Genomic DNA, 26,259 nt, shown 5'->3' with positions numbered 1-26,259 from the left:
ACCGCAAAGTTTGCGTGAAGGCTTGTGTTAATTCAGAATGAAGATTAGAAGCCTTCGATACGATAACCTGTAGCCCTTGAATTTCAATATAATGAGTTGTGATGATACTAATAATTATCTTTCACGGCACATTGCAACTCGGAAATACAACCTGTGATAATCCATATTGCATATATCGCCGGTTTCGATCTAAAGATGCGAGCTGAAGGGTAGGTCTCATCGTATAGTAGACTAAACATTTTATTAGCTGCGTTTTCACTCAGATTTTTCCCTAAAGCTGATTTCAATCAAAAAACAGTTTATTTTCTTACACTAATTAGCAGTCACGCGTATCGGATCTGTTGGTTCCACAGTGGCTCAAAATGATGAAATCTGTGGTAGATTAAATGTTTGTATAGTATGTGTGCTATTTCAACAATCAGACAACAGTGATAGCCGCATTATATAGCCACTTCTAACAATGCTTATCTCAAAAGGGTACTAGATATACTTCCGAAGGATTTAATCCACCGTTGTACATGGAATTATATTTTCTAACGATCGAGTTCGAAAAAGATCGGATAATGATTCTTCAAGCTTCTGTTCAATGTTACCAATATCGCTGTTGGGTCTTGGCTTGCCTCCCCAAATACTACCAACATGGTCAATTGGACATCAACATTGCTTTGACATTTAAGCTACGCTTTCGAATGCTCGGCGAGTTTATTCTACTTTTCGTTGTGTAGCCATTATCTCAATACGTGACCTCCACTTTTTACCTCTGCCCGGTCACCGGGTCGACAGCGATTCGACCCACTCATCACGGACGCAATGGGTAGAATATTCGCCCACACAGACACACGCGCATTTACCCATTGTAGGCGCCGCTAACTCGAACGGTCAGCGTCGAAGCGCCATTTTGAAAATGTGTGAATGAACCCCAGTTTGAGGCAGCTGCCCAAAACCAGTGCTGAGTACAAGGAAATCCGCGGACAAGCAGATATCCAACTGAATGTGCGCAAACTCAGGCCGACGGACGCTTAAATGATTACGCCTAAGTTATTATTCTATTTCTAAGCTAACTAACTTATTAACTAATGAGTAACTGCTGAACTGGCTCATAGTGATTATCACATATTTCAAGGTCGGAACAGAAAATGTAACTAAATTAGATCGGCAACTTTAATGATAATATGGTAACGAGCTAGAAATATATACAGCTGCAGATATCGACACGAATTATTTTGAAGTTCTACTCTTTGTGGCCGTCTCTTGTTTTTCTTATTTTCTTCCCAGTTATCCTTTCCACTGCCCTCGCCCTCGTCGCTTTCACTTCTCCACTGGGTCTCTCCCCTCCATCAATCGCTCGTCATTACATTTGGCCTCGCTTGGCAGTACGAGAGAATGACTAAGCTAAGCTTTCGTTGAACGTGACGAGAGCACAATCGTCAATCAACTAACGTTAGTAATTACGCTAAGGCTGCAGTGTTCATATACTTTCGAAGTAGTTAATAAATGTACCCTTTCGCCCGTCGTCTGCTACTTCGATGAATATTTCAATATATTGTAAACTTCTATTAAACAGCTGTGATTATAACTATGAGTAGATTTTCTGTTCAAGGGTCCTTTTGCATTTGCCTCAGCCCGGTCCATAAACGTGTTCACAGAACGTTGTTCAAGAAACAATAGCTTAGAAATTTTAAAGTTCTGCAAAATAATTTACTTAGCAGCTTTCTATCTAAACGTGACGAGATTCCACCGTTGTTGTATTGGCAGGTCTATTTTGATAACTGAGTTTGACGAATTGTTTTCTGTAGTATTATGTTACCTTGCAAATGATTGACAAATGACGAGCGGAAACGAATATACGGCTCATTAATCGAACCTAATGCTTAGAGTAAATATATAGAAGGTCTATCGTGTATACATACCCCCACTCGTTTTGCTTCCTCGCTTCACCTTAGACTGAATAAATGTATCGAGTTCTACGTTCGGAACTGGGATCTGTGCTGAGTCTTATGATAAGCATGTCCACTTTAGGATCACATGGCACGATTCGAACGTTGGACTCGAAGTGGCCGACAAGAAGCTCTGAGAATTTTTCCAATCGCCGTTGCTAATTAAGAACGAAGTAGTTCAATTCTATTGTTGTCCATTGAAAAGCAAATGAACTGACGTGTGCATCAGTACAACAAAGACCGAGTTGTTTGCAGCGACTTTTTCAGTCGTGCCGGATTCTTCGACCGTTCCGCGACCCGGTTCAAGACGCCACTACATGAACGTGTCGGTTCCCAGTTTAAAGACGGTAGGTTTTCTTAGCAGTACGTGACTGTATCAAGTCTGTACAGGCACGTATGGGCCTTCAAACTAAAATTTCCCGAAAAGCGCATACGAAATGTTGCATCTTGAACGAATGACGAACTGCACGAACGGTATGCAATTGCGGTCACGATTTATTCATTATTTGTTTGTAGGTATGTTTAATGATCCCAATGTATATTGTAGACAATAGTTATTATCCATTGTCGAGCCATTGTTATATGAGTCGTGAGCCCTCTAGTTACGTATTAGCAGAGATTTTATTATTAGATATACGTATGTATAATGGACGGAGAGGGCGAGAAAAACTTGACGCGCTTTTATTTTGCGCCTTAGGACCGTGTCGGGCCGTCGCTGCGCGCCCTAGTCAGAGACAGTGAACAGTTGGCTTTAGAGCTAAATGAAGGACAAGATCTTCCCAGGGTCATACGAAGCGTTAACCAAATGTACAACGATGGTAAGACACAGTCGGCCTCCTGCCGCATAAAATAACGTTACAAAAATTTCACGAGCGAACGGATGGTAGCTATTAAAAACCTCATCCGTCAGCCGAAATGTAACAGTTAAAGCAGATAGCGCCTACGTGTAGGTCAACTACATAAATACTAATCTAAAAAACTCGCGATTTCGTTGTTTATTGTAATTCTTTTCGAGGGAAGACGGTTATAACGCTAAAAATAGATGTTAATATCATATGGAATATTGTTTTTTCAAGGAAGAGGTAAAGATATTTTGGCTTTTAACTTTTATATCGATATAAAGAGGCAGTGTGTCGAATTAATGTAAAATTACTCACTGTCGCGAGAAGAACTATACCAAAACTACTCCTAATCTTTACCGGAAGACACTTAGCCTAAAGTAACTTTAAGTTGCAAAATTGTAAACACCTCTGTGTAAGCTTATATAACCTAAGCAATAATCAGAGAAGTAAGTATTAAAAAACTGATGCCATCGATTGGTTGTCGCAAAAGAAAATTGGACAAAGGGCATGCCAGATTCTATCAGAGCTGCTTTGGAATTTGAATCTTCACATTACCTGCATTAAGTCACCTTGCTTAAGCCTGTAAGTCACTTCTAAGCCTGCATAATACAGCCTCAATAGAACGAGATAAAAACTTGTGAATGCCTGTACTTTTTTTTAATTTTGTTTATATTAATATCGATTTCACAACAGAAATTAATGATGATGACGCATGTTTATTAGAAGGCCATACTTGGATTAAGGTGAAATTGGCAGTTTTTTTTTATATCGAAAAATTTCCGATTTGATGTAATTTATCTCCCGTCTGTCGTGTAAGTGTTTTAAGTTCCCAATGAACGCTTTCATTGGCCTTATGTAGTACAAAAATTGCTTGTCAGAATATGACTGCGTACTTTTCGTGAAGAACTATGGCTGAGTATCCTACTTCTTTTTGTACTACCTTTATCAGCAAAAACTTTTGTTAGACGTTAGATGAGGTATCTGACCCTCAATACCCTATGGCGCATAATGAAGTGTTAGTGAAAACTTGGTGGCAAATCGTCACCATGGTACTGAACATTGGGTGCAACTTGTGCTATCAAATATGCAAATCCCACTATTCTCGCCGATCTGATGCAGTTTAATCGATTCAAAAATCTAAAACAATGAGTCCCAAAGTACGGTTACATCCCGTCATGATTTTTTTTCTAATGATTATTGCTTAGACTCCACAAAGAACACTGCTATTTCTGATGCGAATTTTGCTGCATTTCTGATAGGTTCACAAATTAATGCTACTGCGTCGAGCGGATCAGGGAATCGCGAGCAAGAAGATGTCCAGGCTGCGATACTTATGGGGACGCGGGGGTTTAACTTGCCTTATTTAAAGCTTCTCGTTGACCAATTTCCAGCAAGTCCAGTGTTTGCACAACGTCAGAGTATTCAGGTAGAAGGAATAAAAAAAAGCGGCATTTTTTCGAAGCAATTCGAAATGCCTGTGTTGACCGTTGTAGGCCAGTATCCCACAACCAAATTTCCTAGCGTCTTCGATTGTAGCTTGTGTCTTTAAGGGAAACGACACATGTATGAGCGAGATATTTAATGATTACTCTTCGACTACTATTTTTGATTATGTCTGTCTAGAATAGCTTCTGAACGTCTACTACCTCGAAAGATGACATGCTTTCAAAGCGTTTCGAGATCGAAAGGTAAAGTGCTATCTAACTATTACAGAAGACCGACGTCAAGGGCTTCTTAGACAACGAACGCCAAAACGCTGTCATATCGGCGATTGCCGAGAAAGCGCTGATGACCCAGAACGAAATCAATCGCTTCATCCACCGCGTACAGAATGAAAGGTTACTTAAAATAGATGTATGGCAAATTAGCACGCGGTGCAGCGACGTGTTTAGTGTTGAGCTCCGTGTTCTATGGGAAGTTGTTCCATATAATACATTTTGGTCAGTTTGCAGATTAAGTTGCATACTGAAGGGACGAAAAAAGTTGATATTTAATACAAACTTAGGTGAATTAGCCAGTAATCGGTCCGTCGTCCGCCGCTGCCCAAATATCGCATTGAGATCATTTCAGATAACCTCTTGTCACCTCTTACTATCAATCAAAATCTTGAACTTACGTAGAAATCCGAGGAAATTAGAGATGCCGCTCAAATAGAAGAGATAAAAATAATGACTCCATAATAACAAAATAAAAGCTTCAACGTGTTTTGAAATTTCACATAGAGTTGCAGTCTGGGTATAAAATTATAAAAATTTAAATTTTATAGCATTCTGGTAGAGATAGACTCTGAAGTTCACAATGACTTTTCTGCCCGTATAGAGATCATTATTGTGTAAAGTTACTGTTCCGTTTTCCGTGATGTTGACTAACGCTCTTCTATCAGATGGGCTGAACAGAAACGACGAGTGCTGGCTTCGGTCGAGTTCAGCACTGACAATGTCAGTGACCAACGATTACAGTCATTCAACGACGCGCTCGCCATAAAGAACTTGACGTGGGCTCGGCAGGCTCGTGAGACGATCTTGACTTCGTTAGGTACCCCAATACGAGCTAGCCTATCGACAGAGGAACGCAAGTATGCTCGTGCGCTGTCACAACATAACGCTACGTCGCTGTCGGGCGCACAGTTTGGCGAACCGCAGACTCTCATCGACAAAATGATGCAGGCGGTAGAACAGCTGGACATAACTTTGCTTTGGCGGCTTCTGAAAGAGATGCAAACTTCGCGGACGATCCTGTCCAACGATCGTCTGCCGCAGCTTGAAGTAGCGAAGAAATTTCTCGAAAAGAAACGTCTCGAAGATATCCGCAGAGTCGTTTATGGCAATCTGAAAAAGGCGTCGCTTGGCGGCGCGCCCGGCACGGGATCACTCATACGCGCGTACTTGAATGTGAAGCCGGTATATCGATGTAAGCTGGCGTCGTTTCGCGCTTGTTCTGTTATAATGATCTAGTAAAAACGTAAAAACATCATACAAAATATAAGACTATTTTTCTAAGTCTTCAGCATTCAGAGCATTCAGTCATTGCCCGAAATAGCCGTTATGAGCGAAATGTGCTCTTTCCAGAAAAAGGTTCGCACTAGCAATGGCATCACCCATGGATTCCTCTGAAGAGTCATGCTATAGGGTGATACAAGTGCATAGCATCTTACACAATCAACGACCCTTTGTAAGTTGCTATGAAAGTAAGCATTGCCTAGCTACACCTTTATCCCATTGTATGACGTTACGTTTATGGATTATCCATACAGTTTTTTTTTGTTTTCAGTTTCTCCCGATGAGCCACTGGTGTATGGTCATCCTGTATGGGCAGTAATGTATCACGCCTTCCGCTGTGGCGACCTGGCATGCGCTGCTGAGGCGGCCACACAAGCTGAAATGTTTGATCTTGTTGGTAAACTTCAGGAATGCCAACGTAACCCTCAGCAGCGATTGGGTGATGAAAGTTCAAGAGTACTACGGATCATATATTATCGAGATTATGGTTTAGGTTTGAACACGAACAACCCGTACGCGCGGGCCTTATTAGCTATTCTGGCCGGCTGCGATGTCAGTAACACGCACGGAGATCTCGGCATGGGGAACATCGAAGATTACATTTGGCTCAAAATGTGCAAGGTGCTCGCAACAAAAACCCAGGAAATCGACGTGCTCAACTTAGCGGATCTACAGTCAGAGCTGGCAGACAGGTATACGAGTGCCGACTTTGATGCCTTGCAACGACCGTTAACTTATGCCTATGTGTTATTACTTACGGCGCAATTCGAGCGAGCCATTGGGTTCCTCTACCAGATCGACGATCAGAGATGTCACGCGGTGCACATGGCAATTGCATTAGATCAGCTTGGCCTGCTGAATCTCACGACTCAGCCAGGAGAACGTATTCTTGTACGTATAAATGATACTTTTCAGATAAATATGCCCCGGTTAATCACCGTGTACTCGCGTCGCTTTGAGATGTCCGAGCCTGAAATTGCCCTTGAATACTATTATGTCTTAAAATCCCAGCATGGAGCGCTTTGGCTGCAATGCATCATCGAATTAGTCCTGGAAACAAAGGCGTACGCGAAAATACTTGGACGACGAAATCCAGATGGCGGAACTGTTAATGGCGCTTTGGAGAAGTTCATTCCTCTGGGCAGAAACAATGAAGTACGTAAACAGGTTACTATCGCAGTTGCTGACGCGGCCGTATCACGCGGTTTTCACGAAGAGGCTGTGGCACTATACGAGCTCGCTGACGAAAGGCAGAAATGTGTTAATCTTCTCATTAAAGTACTATGTGTTCAGGTAGGGATTGCAGGCCCTATAAAACGGGCTGTGCAGACCTCATTTACATCCTGCGCTAAACGTATTCTTTTTGATGTTATCGGTTATCATATAGTGTTATCGGTTTTTAGCTAAATGGGTTGAATCCTATGACATGTTTGCAGAATCCATTTTAACTATCTAGAAACAGGAAAGTCTGAGATATTTTTCATATCATCATCATTACATCGTGATGATCAGATATCACTCAGGTCAGACGATGATGAAGATGGTCACACGTAACAGTACTACAGATTAGTTGGCTAGATAATCTAATACAATATTTGTCGTTGCAACACATCGTGTAGATTTGAAGATAATACAACTTTTTCAGGTTAGCCAAGCAGGTTCTGAAGGCAGTAAGCGAAGTAAACTTCAGAAGATCGCACATCAAATTCTCATGCGGTACGTGTATGTAGAGAAACTATCAAATAATTTTCTCAAGGCAATCAGAATAAGGTTAAATTTTGCGTTTCCATGATGATTTAAACCTTTTACAGGATTAATAGTTAAGCGAAGATACTTCACATTATCCAGGTTCCAGGGTTGCTCTGCGTTATCATTAACGGGAAGTCTGCGCAAGAAATTCATTATGCGCAGTGTTTCATAGTTATTAGGATACGAATGTGATCGATCTGAGAACAGCTCGTCTTGTCTGTTTCCAGCTATCCTTTTCCTGATCTTACGCTGCTGATGGAGCTAATGGAGTTCTTTGACCTCTATCATTTATCGAAGAATGAGGAGGCTCTTCAGGTAATGGGGAGACTTCGCCTTATTCCGCTCCAAATGGCCGACGTCGATGTAATGATCGCCGTATTCTGCGGACTAAACGAACAAATCCGGAGGGTAAGTTCGTATTGATAGTGAAGCTTCGTAATTTTTATGAGAAAATGTCGTAAACTGTTGCATATAAGAATGGTGTAGATTTGATACATATTTCTACCGAAAAACCCTGACGGCCCTCGTTGTTCTTCACTATAATAATAATAAACAACGATGCCAACCTCGGAATAGCACGATCGATGGCATTTCAAGATGTATATTTGGCAATACAATATCTATTTTCATCATTTTCGGCAGATCATCCCGGACGTTCTACTGACATTAATGACCATTCTGAGCGATCAATACAGGATGATTAAGAGACCGCCGCAACAAAGTGCTTCTGTTATGGTTTTGATCAGAAGTAAGGGCAGTTTAGTTTCCTTTTGAACATGTCGTGGGGCACTGCTTGTAGCGTTTCCGCTGCGACAAATTGAGTCATTTCGACCATCGGCCACCCGGCGCTAGGAGGTTCGCCTCCTCATAATTTATTCATTTTGTTTAGCTTATGAGGAGAAAGCATATTTATTTTTAGATTTAGATAATATGTTTCGTCCACGAATGTGTTATATGAATATTGGGAGACTCCTATTTTGGGAGCCCAGAGTGGAGCCCCGGTTTCAACTCGGATCAGAGTTACTACCGTGGCAAATGCATTGCCATTACTCTGCCATGCCTTTGTTGTTAATGTTGGTATTGGGTACGATATTGAGACAGCCAGCGTTTAATTGAATACTGATGCAAGAATATCAGTCTCAAAGCCAACAATTTGATATAAACGTATCCCCGTTGAGTCACAAAAAATAGCTACGGAATAGGAGCGATGTTATCTAATCTGGCCGCATGTTTTCCAGGTGGGAACCTGGCGAAGCTAGAACTTATCAAAAGGCAGGCAAATGCCATTATTAAATATGCCGGCATGGTAAGATTTTCGTTGTCCGTTGTTACTCTTCCGTTTATGTTAGCTGACGTTACAGAATTAATCGCATAGCTAAACTAGCATTTAATACTGAAATTTCTTAGTTCCAACATGATAGAACGTCTCTTGATTGTGGCGAAATGAAAAATACGGAAAAACTGGTTGATTCGCTTTAAACACAATGGCAAATATAAAAGCAGTACTACGTGCATGCTAGGTACTTATAACATTCAAAGATACAAAGAAGTGCCCTGTTGTAGTATTGTAGTACTTACCAACATTATCACAGTAGACGATATATATCAAATACGTTTAATTTAGATATAAATAGATTGAAGGAGCGGATGTGCATTAATCATTCAGTTATTAGGTTCCTTCAAACGAAAGGAACAATGAAATTTTCAGCAATGCACACCAATTGGCAGACAGGTAATGTAAACAAACAATACAGTTTGGTTAAATTGATTCGTCTGCCGATTTTGTAATGTGTGAAATGGAGCGTTTGCATCCTCGAGGCCGGTCTGACAATGGTATCTGTCGAAAACTGGTGGAAATCTTACGGAAATTGGTCGTGCAGCACTGGTGTCAACTCGTTAAAAAAAAGTCCCAAGCAAATTTTTATCTTAAATAACCATTAATTTCTTCTTTTCAGGTTCCTTACCGATTTCCCTCAAACGTAAATGCCCGCTTAGTGCAAATGGAGTCTGGTATGGCATAAATAAAATATTCCCTAGAAGCTATAGTTTCCTCATAGAACGACCCATCCCCCAAATAGATATGTTTGACATGTCCTGCGTGGGAAGTAATTACGGATTGAATACAAGATTTGCTTGACGTGTTTAGTAGGTAACTAGAAACGTTCGGCAAGCTCTCATAATGCTGCTAACGGCCCGTTCATGGTTTTTCAAATAGAGAACTACTAATCTGAAATTTCTATTGCTCGCGACAAAAATAATCCATTGCGCTTACAACTGCAGATTATGGTTCGTAATGTGAAAGAATAGACTAGCTTTTTGTAGGCACCAAACGATAAACTCGCACATTGTAGAACTTCCAGTGGCGAATCAAGGGTTAACGAATTAAAGGTAATTTTATCATACTTTATTCATTTGCGGCAATAAAAACAAAACTCGCGTAATTAGGAGATAAATAAAGATTGCTGTACGTGCTATGGATTTATGACTAACTAGGAAATCACCTAAGCTACAGGCATCCATCTTACAGATACGTTGTAGGAATGCCCGGTACCTTACGTTAGAGTGCCTTCGATGTAGCTGCTTGACCGTAACAGTTTAACGAGCTTGCTTAAGACACCTAAAACACGTTTAGCTTTTAAAGTTCAGTAGGCTCTCTGATAAAAAAAAAATCATAATTAGCTAGACGGAGTGATAATTTTCGTATGGCTAGAACCATAAAATGCTCCACGTAACTGAACTTCTTCGAATTGTAATGGGAATGGTTTTACAGTGCCGCGTGGTCGGGAAATAGTTCCGCATTTCTTCGTTTCCTAAATCACGGTTGACATTAACTTTGTACATAGCAAGCTTATGACGATACATTTAAGTTGACATTTTTCGTTGTATTCTTAATGTGTGATATATATGCTTTGTGAAGCTATATGAACATGCTTATGACAGGCGGAAAACAGATGAACTTACTTACACTTAGGAATTCTTCTGCTTAAATTGTACCGACCTCGTTCTACTATGCGCTCTCACCGAACACACTGCGATCAGTAGTATCTAGTAGAAAATATCCAACCTAACAGACAAGGCTAACTCATACATGTTTCCATCGCCTGTTGCAAACATGTAGCTTCCCATCTGGCTAATAACAATCTAGGAAACTGATTTTTGGCGAAATATTTACTTACCATCTATGCATTGCTCACCAGTGCTACGAATATAATCAAACAAGACCGAGTAATAATCTCTTATGATGTTATAATAAATAGGTTATGATATATATATATATGTAGGTATATTAAAAAAAACGTTGGTGTTTGCAAAACTGTCGTTAAAAATTTTGGGACAAATGAAGCGAACGTACCTTCAACACTAATTGCAACTACATGAGATCCAGAATTTCGCGCGACGCAAGGTTAAAGCTTTTTGTTGTCCGTCCCTACTACTATTCTCTGTTTAGAGAACATGACAGTGATCTTCATTGCGATTGCACGTTAACTGTGGTTCTGTCATGCAAATAAGCCAAAACCTTCTACCTCCAAAGAGAATTGACGTAGGAAGCTCAGCCCGAAATTGAGAGTATCTCACTTCCACACGCGGGTTTTATACAAGCTTTATACGTCTTATACGTACGATCCTCAACAAACAGCTAGCTCGCACCAGTTTTCTTGTTTCAAATATACCACCGAACGTCTATGCAAATCAGAAGCTGCAGCTTAAATCGTTTTTCGCTATATTACGACGAGGTTCTTTAATGTCGAATGCAGTAAGATCATATCAGGAACACTGCAACTGGAAGCGCTGTACTGTATCCTTCTGAGTAAAGATTGATGGTTCAGTGTTTCTTTTCCTTGAGACAGCCCGCAACATTTTAAAAATGGCAGTGCTCTTACTCAGGTTATTTTTGCATATCCAGTATATGATTTTCCCCCCTCACTACGTACATTCTCACAAAATTGGGTTCACCTTTTAAAACTCTGCAAGCCTCTAGACTAAAACTGCATCGTTTGTAACCGACTGTTTGTTGTTCCATGCTTCTTCTGATATGTGTTCCTAAGAGAAGGGAGGTACGCTTTAGAGCAGCAATAAAAATAGCAAGTCACGTCGCCTTTTTTGTCAAAAGCGAAACCAGCATCTATATAATAAATATAGTTTGCTTTCAGTGTTCTGAACGTTCTGCACGTAAAGTTGTCTATTCTATCTAGCTATTTATTCCACCTACCCTCAGGTTCTTTAAGCGCAGATGAAAATACTTAGAAAGGGGAAATTTTAGTTGTGAAGTGGTTCTGCGAATAAAAGTGCCACAAATGAAGTAACGGGTATGTACATACTCTGGTAGAAATTCTGTTAGGTTAGCACGATCGTGTCGTAAAATGTAAGGGGGGATGACGGTTAGAGAAAGAAAAATGACGACGGAACGTAATTTTTGTAAAATCAAAACTTGCGATACGTTAGTGTATAAAATTACATAAATCGTGATGTTGCTTGTGATGTTATATCCTCTTTGTATTTTTATTTAAATGGCTATTTACACATTCTCGGTGTATTTACAAATGCGCAATTTCAGCCATCATGTTTCCCTCATTTTCATCTTGATGTTTTCTGTTTCAATCTTCCCGTATTTTTTTCTTCTGTATGTAATAGGTGCATCATTTCAGCATTGCTTTTTCGAGATTTCCTCGTTTTTACGTGCCGTATTATAATCCATGTATTTATCTGTAAGCAACATCGAACCAAACACCACACTACGAAGATAATTCCGTGTAAATTGATAAATTTCAATTTACGTATGTCACCCATAACAATAGTTGAACAGTAATAACCCGGTATTGCAATTGTTCTAATTATATGACTACGGTATCTTAAGTTTAAAAAAATCGAGTACAATGATTGCAGTAGTGGGCTCACCCTCAGGCAAATTACACTACCTGCATGAATTCATTCTTACCAACAAAACTGCACACCAACATACAAACCTGTTAACTACCTAACTATTAGCCTAATGTCGACTTAGAACGTAAACATCGGTTACAGCAGGCCTCGTGACGAGTATGGAATAAAAGTACTGTCAGCCACTTTTGCCAGCATACGCCTTTAGTTGACGATGGCAGCCTTCGGCTAAGTCAAACATGTCACTGTGACAATTTCAAATTAGAAGTTAGACTTTTGGCTTGCATCGCCTAATTTAAATTCGTGTAAACGGCGAATTGTGATACTACTAAAAAAACAGCCTTTGCAAATATACAATCGCGTAGGATTGTGCTGTGTGAAATACAATAACGGTATGTTGTTTTTCCTGCGTTTTATCAGTCCAATCAAAACAATCTGGTCGGGCCACATTGTTTGTTTACATGTCTCACTTAGTCCTTTCCGCGGTAGTAGCTCTATATGAGTGTGACGCTCACGGTCCTCGCATATCTTAACGAAGCCTGACAATATCTTCTGCGCCTAATTCGAAATAAATGATTCAGCGAATTCTGGGACTAGTTTCGTTTTCTCTGGATATAAACGTGCAAAGTACGTCGTGATACCGAGAGGCCCAAGTTTTGGAATTTGTTTGTATAGTAAGCTGGTTTGTTTCTGGATTTCTCTAACTCGGTTATGGACTACGAAATACTGCTGAAAACAGATCGAATTCTAATATATTGCCACCGCTTACTTCCATATTCTCTAAACTTCAGCTCTTAGTTCGCGTAGTTACGAGCTTTGCCAATCATCGAGTCCTTCTAGGTATTATCTTTGCTGCATAATTCATTAACATAATTAAGAGTACAGTGGAGCGATGTCACCTTTAATTGCTTCTAATCCACCCACTTTCTAGCCGTCGGCGGCTAGAATTATCGTATCGTACACTGATTTAAAATTACACGACCCATCATTTCGATCGTCGTATGTGGTTACATTCGCTCGAGCCATTCGTATATTGAGCCATTATTCCTGTCACTATATTCTCAATTATTTTTGGGTTTTTCCTCCGCTCAATGTTTACTCTTAGACTGTTTTTCCTATCTTCCTTTTTCTCCTGCAATCATCTATGTAAACTTAACATTTCATAATTTCATCATTAGCATGATCACCGTTATATAATTATGAAAAATTACATGATCATTTCGTTTAAACAGTTCTCATTTCCAGCTGCTGTTTTGCACGCTGCAGAACTGGTATGGATAATTAGATTATAATTACAGAGAGGTGTTAATCCGTTTTGTCCAAAAAAGACAGCAAAAAAGTTGTGATCTAGGCGCGCCCAACACGCACTCGATTCATAGGCCGCTAACAGTAGGAATGATAATAAACGTGGCTGGACAGGAGGATGGTGGAGGGGAGAAAAAACCGCAGGCGCTGTGGAACGCGCTTAAAGTTCAGATTTCTTCTCGCTGCTGCTCGACGCTTTTTTGACTGAAGCCGGAGTAGGTTTGGGAGCCTCTCTGGGCTTGGTGGGTGGTGTCGACGTCGTAGGCGTTCTCGTTAGGGGGGCCTGGGTGGGTTTCGGCGTCGTGGTTGCTGCCGTGGCGGTGGCAGGGGCAGCCTTAGGAGTGGGCGGAGCGGCGTGCCTTTGAGCAGCGGGTGTAGCTGTCAGTTTGCTTGGAGGCACTGAACCAATAATGGGTTCCGATTTGCCCCCAGATTGGTAGTCCTCGATCATTTTCAATGCCAACTTATAGTATTCCAAAAACTGTTTCTTACCGGCGACAAAATATTTATTGACAACAACCCTAAAGTCGGCAAATTTCTCTGAAGCCAGTTTTGTATATTCCTAAACAGGGTAGAGATGCCAAAAAAGAACAAAGATATTAACATAATATAATATTACATATAATAAAGATAATAAATGATGGATTTCGTAGAGGTAACGAATCATTCTATTGAACAATCCCGATTAGAAGAAAACTTTGTTCAGCTATGGCTAATAATTTGGAATCATTGCATAAGCCGTGCGGCTTGCAGATCACTGTAAGTAGTATGTATAGAAGGTTACCTTGGAATACTGCTGAATAATGGGTAGATGATGCTTTTCAAAGTAGGCGTAGTATACGCTAGTGTGCTTCTCTGCTATACTGTAGTATATTAATGCCTTTTTATGGCCTACATAGTACGCCTCTCGAGTGAAATCTTTTAATTCATCCAACGTAGGCATCCTCTGCTTCATATGATACGAATAAGCGGTAAACACGGCAACGTAGAGAATTCCAGCAACAGCCGTCAACGTCATAAGCTTGAGGAATAGACTGAATAAACAGCCACAGCCTAGAACATTGATCGAGTAACAACGGAAACAAAAGGTTACATATGAACAACAGCTATTAGAAAGTACTCAACACGTTAAAGGGAAAAGATGTACCTATAAATATCGGAATTCAAGTACAGCTGAGTATTATGGGCCAATCTAGCTTTGTGCGATGTACGTATCTAAATCAAATTTTGCACACAAAACAGTATCGTAATAGTGTAATAGATTTTTTTTTTCGTGACTATTACACCAGGACATGTTTGGATTCTAAGCTGAGGGGCTCACATCGACGTTATAGCTACAAATAATTTAGTTCCCTTCAATTGTTTTCATTTAAATTCAATTAATTAAATCAAATTTAATCCTATGAACGTCCGTGTTCCGATCTGTGTACAACCCGTAATATGAACTTTGTTTTAACCTATACTTCTGGGTTTCTAACAAAAGGACAGACTACTTTGAAGAGGTTGCAGCAAATGTCATTTCTTTACGGACTTATTCAGCAAGCCCTATTCGCTATATTATCGCAAGGCACCTAAGCATATAGCTGGTACGGTTAAGTAGATGCCCGACGAGTACAGCAAGCCAAGATATATATCAATCTAACGGAGCCTATCATGAAGCGTATTCCATGCGAATTATTACGGCTACTATTTAAAAAATAGTATAGGGCTTAGTTAGGATCGATTATAGAACCGATCGTATAATCTACAGTGATAGAATGATGTTGGCGTTTTCTGCCAAAAAAGCATAGAAGGGTCAAAGGCCAAAACTAGCGCTATTCCGGCTGTTTCTATAACAAGTTGCCAATTCGAATATGCTTGCTATATTCTCCAAATGGTTTCCTTCTGTGCTTCAAATGACGATGTGAAACATCTAAAAAAGGAGGAAATGGAACTTTCAATTCAGCCAATCAAAACAACCAACCAATAAAAGTAAAGAAAAAAGTTTTATTTAAAAAAGATCACTATGCAAAAGCAATTTTCATTTTCAATTTCTACTGTTTAACTTGAAACTTTAAAAAAGTTTCAAGTAGAAAAGCTGAATAGAGACATTTAAATTATCGGATAAAGGTAATTTTCTAATATAAATATTTAAACCAATAATTTCGTTGAATATTTATATTCTTGACAGGTAGATTAAACAATAAGCTGGTTTCTTATTGTTGGCTAAAAAAGATTGGAGGCCATGCAGTTATTTTGCTATGTATCTTGCAGGTAGGAGAGCTGCAAATAAACGATGAAAAATACGTTAAATCAAACACAATGCATTCATAAAAAACAATAAAGGATAGATATAAAACAAGTACTCACATCCTTTGGAAGATTTGGGCCCGCTTTGTCGGCGAGCACCCTGAGAGCTCCCTGACGACGAACCACTCTTCTTCTGGCCAAGCTGAGAAGCTTGTTGATTGCCTTGCTGACCCTTACTTTTGGCCATCCTGTTTGTCTAGATAAAAAAAACTACTTGAAGGTGTGAGCTAGGCCTAAAATGTAATCTGCAAAAGAGAGAAACAACCACATTTACGTTACAACCATACGATACTTAATATGAAGTGTATTCAAGTGTGAAGAGGTATTAAATAAGCAGTATAGTTTTTATCGTATAATTAATTACCGTTATACATAGGAAGACATCTATTCTATCTAGAAATATTTAACATTACTTGTATTAGAGGAGACATGCTTAAATAAAGTGATTTAAACAGGAATAACATATAATCTAAAATAATCAAAATTGAACCATCAATCTATAATAGTTTTATGAATGCTCACTTACTTCCGCATTGCCTTTATAGAGTATGCGAAATATATATCATGTAACTGATACCATTTATGACTGCCACAGGTACATGTACTATTCCTATACGTATCCCATAATTATCATTATAGAGTCTTAACGATAAACTCCATTATAACATTGACTCTTATTGCAATGAAACTGTCAGTCAATAGTCTGTATCGATGGCACTAGTCACCAAGTGTTTTTAGCGTTATGTTAATATTCCAAACCATTTCATGGAATTTTCTTTTAAATCGTAAAATAGTTATAATATTTGTGTCATTCTCTAAATACGAGTACTCCAAACATCTCCTATAGTTTAGTAATAAACTCTTTCTCAGGACATCTCGATCTGCTTGCTCACAGTTGTAGTTATCTTCTGTTTGGTGACTGAAAGGCGGCTGCATTTGCGCTCGGCGGTGGGCATGACAAGACTGAAAAACATGTTCAGACTCTGCAAAAAGCCCTCCGCTTGGTATTGACAGCGGCAAGGATTCTTAGCCGTTAAACGGCGACATGAACAGAACTAACAACAGATGCATCTTCCGCATACATGACCGTTGTAGTACGCTGTCAAGAGGCTAGTAGTGTGATCTCAAATTTCGGATCAATCTGGCCATATAGTAATTTATGCAACTCGCCCAGTAGTTTGAATTTTACATGAACAACATGGTGCGACAACTGGCTATTTCAAATGGCTGGGGAAGACAAAACTTCAATGTAAAATTCACAAGAAAAACTAGAGCTTAATCAAGTTCTACCGTATAGTTGTCAACTAGTTACCTTCAGCACCCTAGCTTGAAGGGCTGAGGAACCATAGGATGATCATGTTTCCACATACTTGATTAAGTCTGAATGGTGGGTAAATCCACAGTTGATACTTAACTAGTCTTGCATAATATAATAGCTACCTTTGCTTTACGATTTATACAGAAACAAAAAAGCATGCCTACATTTTATTGGTAGCCTCATCGAAGGAAAGTGATACGCTAACCAGTTTAATATAGTTCATAGGATTCAATTCCAAACAAACGACATCGATAAGACATCAATAAATGTATGTTCTAAAAACTAGAAAATGTAAATTCAATATGTGTTTTCATATAGTTACGATATATATCTCGCCTGATCCATCAGCGAACGAACGGCTGTCTGCTGCAAACGCAGTAGCACCAATATCGAATTTAGTCCGAACATAGTTGCCATAAAGGAAGATTATCTAAAAATATGCGTCTTTATTTAGTTGGTAAAAAAAAATCAGTTTTATTGAGTAGTTGGACAGCCGTATAGGCAAAAGATATAGAAATTTATTTCCGAATAAACAGAAGTCAATGGCACATTTGAAGGTTCGTCGTCTTTAATCTGTTTGTATCCAAAGACTAACCGGTATTTTATTCACTTTGACTGCAAAACCCAAGCAAGCGTACCAGTCGTGTTTGCCATATCGTCACCGCTAGTAGAACTATAGCGTGTTAGATGCGGTCTAGTGAAGTCAAAGTTCGACATTGGCTGCATATCCAGTAAACAAACAATTTTTCTCACTCATAAAAAATCATCTCATTACGGTTCGGTTTGACGATGCTCAAAAGTTATTGCTAAATCCGTATAGCAGTGATACTTTGGAGTGAGAGGTCAGGCTGAAAATCTAAGACATGGATCGGTCAAGACTCTCCTGTACATCATAGCACGCGCTATTAGCAAAAGAAAGACTTCTCTTAAACATGTTTAGATTGTCATAAAATGGTCTTCTTACTGCGAACGCGTTCCTTCACAACACATGACAAATTCTCTAAATATATGTCTGACTAAGCAAACATAGCAACAAAAGACTTATTTTTTGTGCATTGCCCGACGTAACTCGTTATAAGAAAATAAGTGCGCCCTACTAGAGTTAAATATGAATAGTAAGTACACGAAACACCTCTGTTAAATCGAATTAGCTCTATTTGTGTCTCCTCTTCTCGCTTACTTTTCCTCCTTTTTTCTTGCAAAGGGTTTCGACGATTTTTTTTCTAGTAAATTTGCACAACGAATATTCTATCGCGACTAGCATTTCTATCGGGACAACCGCTATATAAATACCATTGATTTGATAGCAGTGTGATGACGCCTTTGTGTTCGGGCCACTAAAGTAAGCCCTTGGCAATTAATCCTTGCATGTGATTGATACATGCACACAACAGGCTTTTACCAGCATAAACAGGCGGTAAATTACTTGGCTATACAAGCAGCTTACGTTAGTAGAAAATACATATATATGTGTTTAGTTATCCCAGTCCAATCACATATGCTTATTAGCCTTGTTGGTTAAAAAATTGGCAAAAAAGAAGCCCTGCTTTCCAACAGGCGTCGCTGCCACGCTATAATGGCTGCTGCTTGCAAGCACCGGGCTGGCTAGCTAGCTGCGATCTCGTTTCACAAAATTGTTCAGCCTAAACTGCCGGCTTCTCTCAGACATGCTGATTATAATACAACTAGTCGGAACAATCGTCGGGACGGGTCAAAGCTGCACAGACATTCATAGATCGAAAGTAATAGGAAGAAAAAAAGAACCGTGTGTTAGGCTTGCTTCGCTCGAGCCGGCGCACAGCCATATATATATATGTGTAAACTTGCATACACACACGTGCAGATATTCTATTCACTTATGTACCCTTCTTCCGCGTACTACTCTTCACCGCTCTGAAGACGCCTTATTGCTTCCGCGGACCTCAAAATGCCTGTAAATGCTTCAGTTCGATATCGTTTCCTGCCGCTCGTCCTACCCGTTCGGTTGATACTCTACATCCGAAGGCTGTAGACGGCAAGCGAGTGAGCAGTGCTTGATGATCGCATGGCTCACAACGAGGATGTTAATAGGTAACAACAGGCAGTTTCGTCCACGCAGTTTGGCCAATTTGTCAGATCAGTAGGCAGTTGGCAACTGTAGTAACTTGGCAAGGTAGCAGGCACCATAACATCAGCACTAGCGAATTTCGGCTGATGATACAGAGTTCGCGCATGATTGAGCAACAAAGCTATACCAGCACAGGAAAATAACATGGAACTAACTTATAAAAGAATGACATGGTCAGTGACGATGCCAGCAATAACAAAGCATAGAAACCGCAGTCTGTCATTCAAGATTGTCGCTGCACGAACGTTGGCAGAGTCTTCCATAGAAGCTGCCGGAATTAAGCGTGAGTAAATAAGCTTCTGTATAATAATCGCATAGGTATTATTAATAAAAAAACAAAAGTAATAACAGCAGTAAATAAAGAAAGGCAAGGGTAACGAGCAAACATTGCGATTATGATTTCCCGCACTTATTATTATAAATACAGCCATAATAATTTGTATTGACGGCAATGATTTCTACTGTTTGCTGGATTTAGGCCACGCCACTATACAGTTAAGAAATCCCGGCAAGTGCGTAAGGGACACCGAAACTGTCATTGCTATTATTTTCGATTTCGTAGAAAAGGAAACAGTACTTAAGGAAGTTTCTTCAATAATTATACATTAAACAATAATTATTTCCTGGTAAAAATAAGAAAATTTGGTTCTGTCTTCTTTTCGAACGAACCTTAGATACAAAGATATCTTCGCTAACACCACTGCTAGTAATAATCTAATAAGAAGAAGCAAAGTGGCTAAAATATCATTGTATATTCGAGTTTCATTAGCGTTTTCTTCAACGTTAAATAGCACAAATGTTTCACATATGATTGCACCATTTACGTGAAGGCCTGTTTCAACTTAGGGTCCATGCGACCAATCGGTCGGTAAATCATGAATTGATATTTTAGAGATGTGTTATGATTCATATATTAAAATACTCCTTATTTATTTGTCTCTATGGGCAAGCGCGTAAATTCATTTAAATTAAATCTGTTATATATTTATGCTGGCCAATCGTAATCATGCGAATTGCTCTCACGCGAGTATGTTTCAACAAGATCGCAAAAGAGCCTTCCGTCGGGCTGAATTTTTCCACGTGTATGTTTTCAAATAGACGCCGAGTGTAGGTAAAAGTGGGCAATGTTAATTTTTATTTTGACATTGATGGCCCGGTTATGAATATACCTGTGGAGGAACCTTTTACGAAAAAAACCTTAGGAAAGGAGGTCATCTCCTGTTTTCTAAATCAACGTTTCGAACGTTTCAAACGTCTAAAACAACGATTCGAACAGTTCTATAAACCCGTTCTTTTTGATCCGTACAGTCAACACTGGATTCTTATCAGATACTAAAAGCAGAATAGCTCCACCATTGATGGTACACCTTGCATGGTTTTCTATGTTTTCCTCTACTGGATTTATTATTAGTAATATTATTGCCATCATCATCCTCCTTCCAACAGTCAGATCACAACGCGGATGTTTGGTGCAACGGAAAGGTGCAAGCATAGACTGGAAAATTGCCAGCGGAACAACAATGCAAAATCTGACACGTACACTTTTCTATTTCAACTTTGGACAATCAAAGGCCAAAGGACAAATGCGTCAAGCCTCATGAAATATCTGTCTACTCACTGATACCACGATTTTGAATCGCGTGCTCGCTCGCTTATTGGGTAGGTGCTCGCGAGAGTAGACCCGGTGTTTTACACAGACGTTCAACAAAATGTGTCGTTGTTTAAATAAAATGGGCTTCTCAGTCAAAGTAGTATTATCACCAGCAGCTCTTTCTAAACGACGGGAGGCAAGCAGACAACTCGGCAAATGCCGCACATTACCGTAGTGCCGTATAGTTTGTTGATACTACGGGTCCTTCCTGCATATCCATACTCTACCCGCCAGCGCCGTCACCATAACGATCAGACTGGTTGTGTAGATATTCTCTGTTACTTGGCTGAAAACAACTGCTTTTTAATAATGTTTGGTGTTCTAATGATGATAGCGGCTATGTTGGAGGAGTGTCTAGCTACCACCAAACTGGCAAAATTGGCAACGACAATACAATAGCGCTTCTCGGTTGATCAGCAGTGACGTGTAACCCGACCTGCCGGTCTCCGAAGAATGAAATGCGATCACGTCTTGTCGAACCAGATCACTTCTCTGCGTCGATCGGCTGGCGAAAAAACTCATCTGAGCGCTTGCTTACCTTATGCAGCCAAGGAGTGGTTTCCAGTAAGACCGTACTCTCCGAGACACTCTAAGACGACACCACAGAGTCCGTCGGTATAATCTGTCATTAGACTCTACTCGATGGTTGGGTTCTACGGACTACAAGAGCGGCGGCGGCAACAGCCACAGCAGCAGTAGCGGCGGTGGTGGCAGCAGCGGCGCAGCACACACTGATATAAACCACAGCACAGGCAAAGAGGCTCCAATACAAACCGAACGATCAGCACTGGCTGGCGCTGGCCAGCGTACCACGATCGTCGCACTATCATCGACGACAGCGGCGGCGGCGGCAAAAACAGCCAACATGGCGACGCCAAAGAAAGGGGTCGGCCAACGAGAGCAAGGGCGCGCCAAATTTAAATGCACCTAGCGACACATTTGAACTGATGCCAAATGGTAGCCAGCTACGTGATCAAATAACGCGAATGAATGGAGAGAATGAAATGGCTAATAGCAACTATGCGGCTAGGTTGAATTTAGGGTCCTCTGAGGTGGTGCAGTGGGAACATGTTTGCCTACTTAACTTGGGAACGCTTAGTGGGCGTGATTATTCTTTATCCTACCCTGAAAGGGGGGCAATTGCCTGATATAATGTTTAGTAGGAACACAAGATGTGCATATTCATTATCCTAGTTCATTCGCCATTTATTCGTCAAATTAACTTGTAGGAGACAAAAACCATGTTATAAAATATACGTTATAAAAATCGATCACGCGGCATGTGTACGGTTTTGCTTGATCTGTATACCTGTGTACAAAACATTTTTATAGAATGTCACAGTGTAGTAATAACAGACATTCATAAACACACGGCTGCTGTATTTTGAGGGGAAGACATTTTTCAAATCAGGCACACTTAAATGCATTTTAACTTGGCGACATCTGTAAGAAATTCTTAAAAGAAGATGGCCAAACACCAAAACGCGCTCTTAATTGCCGTTGTAGTGGCCACAACGGTTAGACGCATGCAAAAAGAAAATTCAAATAATGATTGACCAATTCAAACGACGTATGTTAGCGTGGCTATGGTGCTATTTAATTGTCACTAAAACGATAATGAATATCATACGCACACTGATTGTTAGCACTGAAAAAATGCAACAACAAACTGTAGGGCTGATAGAACTGTCTGGGACAATGTCTTTAGCTGTCATCATAATGTTGTTGAGCGGCGTCAGCGCCACGTTTCAAAATACATTCACTTTGTTCGGTTTCTTAGTGCATTATTTCGACTCGTCTCATCGAGAGCTTTCTCAAAATATACTCCCATCTGCAAAAGGATAACATTCCCTTGAAGGAATGCATTGAGCACAATATTATTACTAGCATAAAATCCTGGACCCTACAACTTGTCTTTAGTCACCCGGTGAAGGCCCAGAAGAAATCCACAGCAAGACCACAAATGGAAAACTGGCACATGAAGCGCTGATAATTTTAATTCATAGATAAAAGAAGAACTGATCTCGATGCCAATTACAGGAATGGTGCCTGATGAATGTAAGTAACTAGCCGAATTGACGCCATTGTTCGATGGTTGCAGATCATGGAGCACTGTTTTCGGTTCTGAATGAAGTTTTTGGGTGCTATAAGTGAGTGTATACAAAATCTGTAACATAAATTAATGGGCCTTAATACAAAAACGAAACAAAAAATAGATTGTCAAAGATAGCTCGTGATTCTACATGGCCAAAAGTTCTAAAAAGTGCAGCACAATTGTCTGCATGGTTAGATGCCGTTGAGCTATTTTTGCTAATTGAGCTATTTTTGCTAATTTTGTGTGTTACAACAAAGTTGGAAATTAGGCATGGCTGTGAAATTTTGTCTCCAAAGCTATTTAATATATATGTTAACTATATATTATATATATATAGCTATTAATATATATGTTAGAAACTAGAAAATAACCTCTGTATCATATCCAAATAGCAGTGCTAAGAATTAGAACAATACTTGTATTTTGGCAGGCATTTTTTGTCAGTAGTACAAGTAGATTATCAGAAGTTTTGACAAATGTTCAACTTTTGCTGATAAAATAGTGTTAGGACCATTGGTAAGGTCGAACTGATAGTCGTCTTGGTTTATCAAAATATTCGGAAACCAATTCTCTGAGCTCTTCAAGTTACGAGAACTATTCTCTGGCGAACAAATTTTGCGTCGATTTAACCTAGAGATAGTTTGAAGGCTAATTCTGGCAAATAATATGCGTGAGAGGCCTAACTGAACAGCAATTTTTTCTATTTTCGATGTTACATACAAGGAAGACTGATGTCATGCAGCACAAGTACTTCGCGACTTACTTAATCAGTGTAAGGTCTTTTGATGTCAATGAGACGTAGTATCGTGTCTGTTCATTCAGTTTATAAGAAACTCACTTACCTGCCTTCTGTATCTTTTGCACAGCCCGCCAATTATTCGAAATTATTTTTCTCAGTCAGTCTGCATTCGTCTGCAGGTAAGTTCCTGCTGAGAGTGGACTAAATCTGATTATAACACGACGTGAATAGTAAAGAGTTCAATCGTTTGAGAACAAGGAGCAAATAGCTGGTCGAATCTCAGAGTGATCGAAAACTTTCTCGATTAAAGTTCAGGATGAAAATCTCCTAATACATTCGATACTTACTGCACTTTTCTTTGCACATGTTCGTAAACTATGCTTCTGAAGTAACAGGCGGAAAGCGTAGGTGCTAACCTTTAATTATTCGAGTTAATAATAGCTCAGAAACGTTTGATTTTTACTTGAGTTTGTAGTAGAAACAGTTACGTGCGGTACTGTGGCTGTCCTAAAGCACTCGGCGACTGGTGGGAACCTCTTATTAGATAGCTTGTAAGCATCTCGAAAGATAGTTCTTCATCGCAGCACTCGATAATTTATGAAACAAAGATCAGCCAAACTGCAGATTCTAGCAATGAATGCGCTTTCATTTAGTGGGACTCGAATATTATCGGTATTGACTATATAATTAAGTGAGAACGTACAGGGATAAACTTGGTCAAGGGTGCGAAGGAAAGGTAAAAACGCTAAAAAAGATTTGGAAACCTTATAATCTACCCTCTTTATGACCAACTTTATAGTTGTCTCGGGTAATCTCAAAAGTTATCTTCGTAACATTTGTTTCTAGATTCAGGCAAATCTAACACCCGAATATAAGATACATCTAATATGGCCGGCATTACAACGCTCTACCGCATTGCAGAGCACATTCCTAGTGGACACCGACAAACAACACGGTGTTGAATATGTATATAGTGAAGGAAAACTAGCTAAGAAGTGATATTACTCTGTTGTTTCACTTGTTGTGTGCATTGAATATTATTAGAATGAGTCGATCACCGCGATGTGCCAAAAGAATTTAAAGCCTAACCGAACCTAACCTTCCCTGAAAGCAAGACCGACGATGGGCAAACACTGATGGTATTGGGGTTCAAAATGCAAAGCGCAAAAATAGGAAAACTCAAATCCAAATGGTACTCTCGTTGAGTATTAGGTAATTTTTTTATGATGCTCGAACGCGTACGTCATGATGCTTAGCGTCTGATCTTGACTAAACCGAATGGTAAAAATTCGACAACCACGTACTTGGTAAGCTTAAGGGATGTGTCTTCATTGGCTGACGACTCCTTTGGCATAGTGCATAACCGCAGTCATATCATTGAATACAGAACAACTATATACTGTTTGAATTTTCTTGAAGTGCCTTTCATAGCGAAACCTTTGCCTATGATAGGGGATGCCGGTTGAAGTCCCACCAACGGCATATATTTCAGGACAGGTAAAATTAATTAAGAAATATATTTAATGAGTTTCATAGTCTTATTTCGATTTATACTCGATCCTGATACATACGTGTACATTTCGTCAGCCTACAACTGGCGAAAAGCAATACTTATTAATACTTTTCTGTATCACAGTCTAATCTCCAGTTTACATTCTATTATTGGTCTGCGTTGTCCGAACGCATATTGTATGAAATGATTATTTCGTATTGATCAAAAATTTTAGAGCAAACTGGGCATAATCGTACTTTCAAATATTATATATAACCTGTATGTTTATGTATGAATAACTGTGTAAAATACACGTTTCCTTTTATAAAAAGAAAAAAAAACATGACAAACGTCTTAGACGATCTGCACAGTTATAAGGGGAACGTCCGCGTAAAGACCCAGAGTTAAACTCTTCGTTATATAAAGAGGTATTTGTTTATTTGCACTTTAATCAGATTGACCGGGCTGATGATAAGTGTACCACAACAGTAATAATAATCAAAACGATCGTGGAGCAAACTAAAAGTGCGCAAAAACTTTTTGAAAACAAAGTGCGCAGTAACGCTATACGTCCTCTTAGCCTGCGGGGTAGACGTGCAATTGGGTTTGTAAGTTAAGTTAGCTGCATTATGTGTCGCTTTTTCATACGACTCGTTGTAAAGTAATGCTCTGTCTTTCAATTATTTTTCTAACAATTCTAATAACAGATGAGAGGTTTTAATTGTAACAGACAAGTATTTCGGACTTGCGTAATGTATAAGTTTGCATTGGTATGGCAGAAAGTGTAATACTTTTATTGTATAGTCAAAGCAAACAGTTGTGCTAAACACATACTCACAGAATTTAGGAATTGCTTAA

The 26,259-nt window shown here is 39.6% G+C and overlaps 2 protein-coding genes and 1 long non-coding RNA gene across 13 annotated transcripts in view; 2 read left to right on the top strand and 1 right to left on the bottom strand.

The window, feature by feature from the left end:
• Positions 1-1,301: 1,301 nt before the first annotated feature.
• Positions 1,302-17,613, top strand: LOC111244744 (nuclear pore complex protein Nup93-like). Of its 11 annotated transcripts, none has more exons than XM_086973665.1 (12): positions 1,302-1,440; positions 2,020-2,284; positions 2,635-2,755; positions 4,039-4,205; positions 4,493-4,617; positions 5,163-5,689; positions 6,050-7,071; positions 7,424-7,494; positions 7,755-7,935; positions 8,170-8,275; positions 8,766-8,833; positions 9,483-17,613. In XM_086973665.1, exons 2-12 carry the CDS (start codon positions 2,255-2,257, stop codon positions 9,546-9,548), a joined length of 2,484 nt encoding a protein of 827 aa, XP_086829791.1. In that variant the 5' UTR covers positions 1,302-1,440; positions 2,020-2,254; the 3' UTR covers positions 9,549-17,613. The 11 variants fall into 11 exon arrangements, with proteins under 11 accessions (XP_086829791.1, XP_086830642.1, XP_086830224.1 ...); XM_086974516.1 differs by having other exon boundaries at positions 1,399-1,440; positions 2,193-2,284; XM_086974098.1 differs by lacking the exon at positions 1,302-1,440 and adding an exon at positions 1,481-1,545.
• Positions 11,997-16,193, bottom strand: LOC111244767 (uncharacterized). The gene is made up of 3 exons (XM_022792166.2): positions 16,060-16,193; positions 14,495-14,763; positions 11,997-14,272 (listed from the first exon to the last, which is right to left on the bottom strand). Exons 1-3 carry the CDS (start codon positions 16,184-16,186, stop codon positions 13,871-13,873), a joined length of 798 nt encoding a protein of 265 aa, XP_022647901.1. The 5' UTR covers positions 16,187-16,193; the 3' UTR covers positions 11,997-13,870.
• Positions 17,614-18,747: 1,134 nt separating the features above from the next.
• LOC147758842 (uncharacterized) overlaps positions 18,748-26,259 on the top strand; it is a 47,561-nt gene continuing 40,049 nt past the window's right edge. The window contains exons 1-2 of the long non-coding RNA XR_015318486.1: positions 18,748-19,707; positions 20,871-23,133. This is a non-coding gene — a long non-coding RNA (uncharacterized LOC147758842). The remainder of the gene's footprint in view (positions 19,708-20,870; positions 23,134-26,259) is intronic.

This window comes from Varroa destructor, unplaced genomic scaffold, assembly GCF_002443255.2.
Source record: "Varroa destructor unplaced genomic scaffold, Vdes_3.0 BEIS01000001.1, whole genome shotgun sequence".
In the NCBI taxonomy this organism is placed as follows: domain Eukaryota; kingdom Metazoa; phylum Arthropoda; class Arachnida; order Mesostigmata; family Varroidae; genus Varroa; species Varroa destructor.
This window is presented reverse-complemented; position numbering and strand designations above follow the sequence as displayed.

Coding starts and splice junctions, on each gene's coding strand:
- LOC111244767 (XM_022792166.2), bottom strand. CDS start 16,186: ATGGCCAAAAGTAAGGGTCAGCAAGGCAATCAACAAGCTTCTCAGCTT. Junction 14,764..16,059: donor GCCCAAATCTTCCAAAGGAT/GTGAGTACTTGT, acceptor TCAATGTTCTAG/GCTGTGGCTGTTTATTCAGT. Junction 14,273..14,494: donor TTATTCAGCAGTATTCCAAG/GTAACCTTCTAT, acceptor TACCCTGTTTAG/GAATATACAAAACTGGCTTC.
- LOC111244744 (XM_086973665.1), top strand. CDS start 2,255: ATGAACGTGTCGGTTCCCAGTTTAAAGACG. Junction 7,072..7,423: donor TTAAAGTACTATGTGTTCAG/GTAGGGATTGCA, acceptor CAACTTTTTCAG/GTTAGCCAAGCAGGTTCTGA. Junction 8,834..9,482: donor TTATTAAATATGCCGGCATG/GTAAGATTTTCG, acceptor TCTTCTTTTCAG/GTTCCTTACCGATTTCCCTC.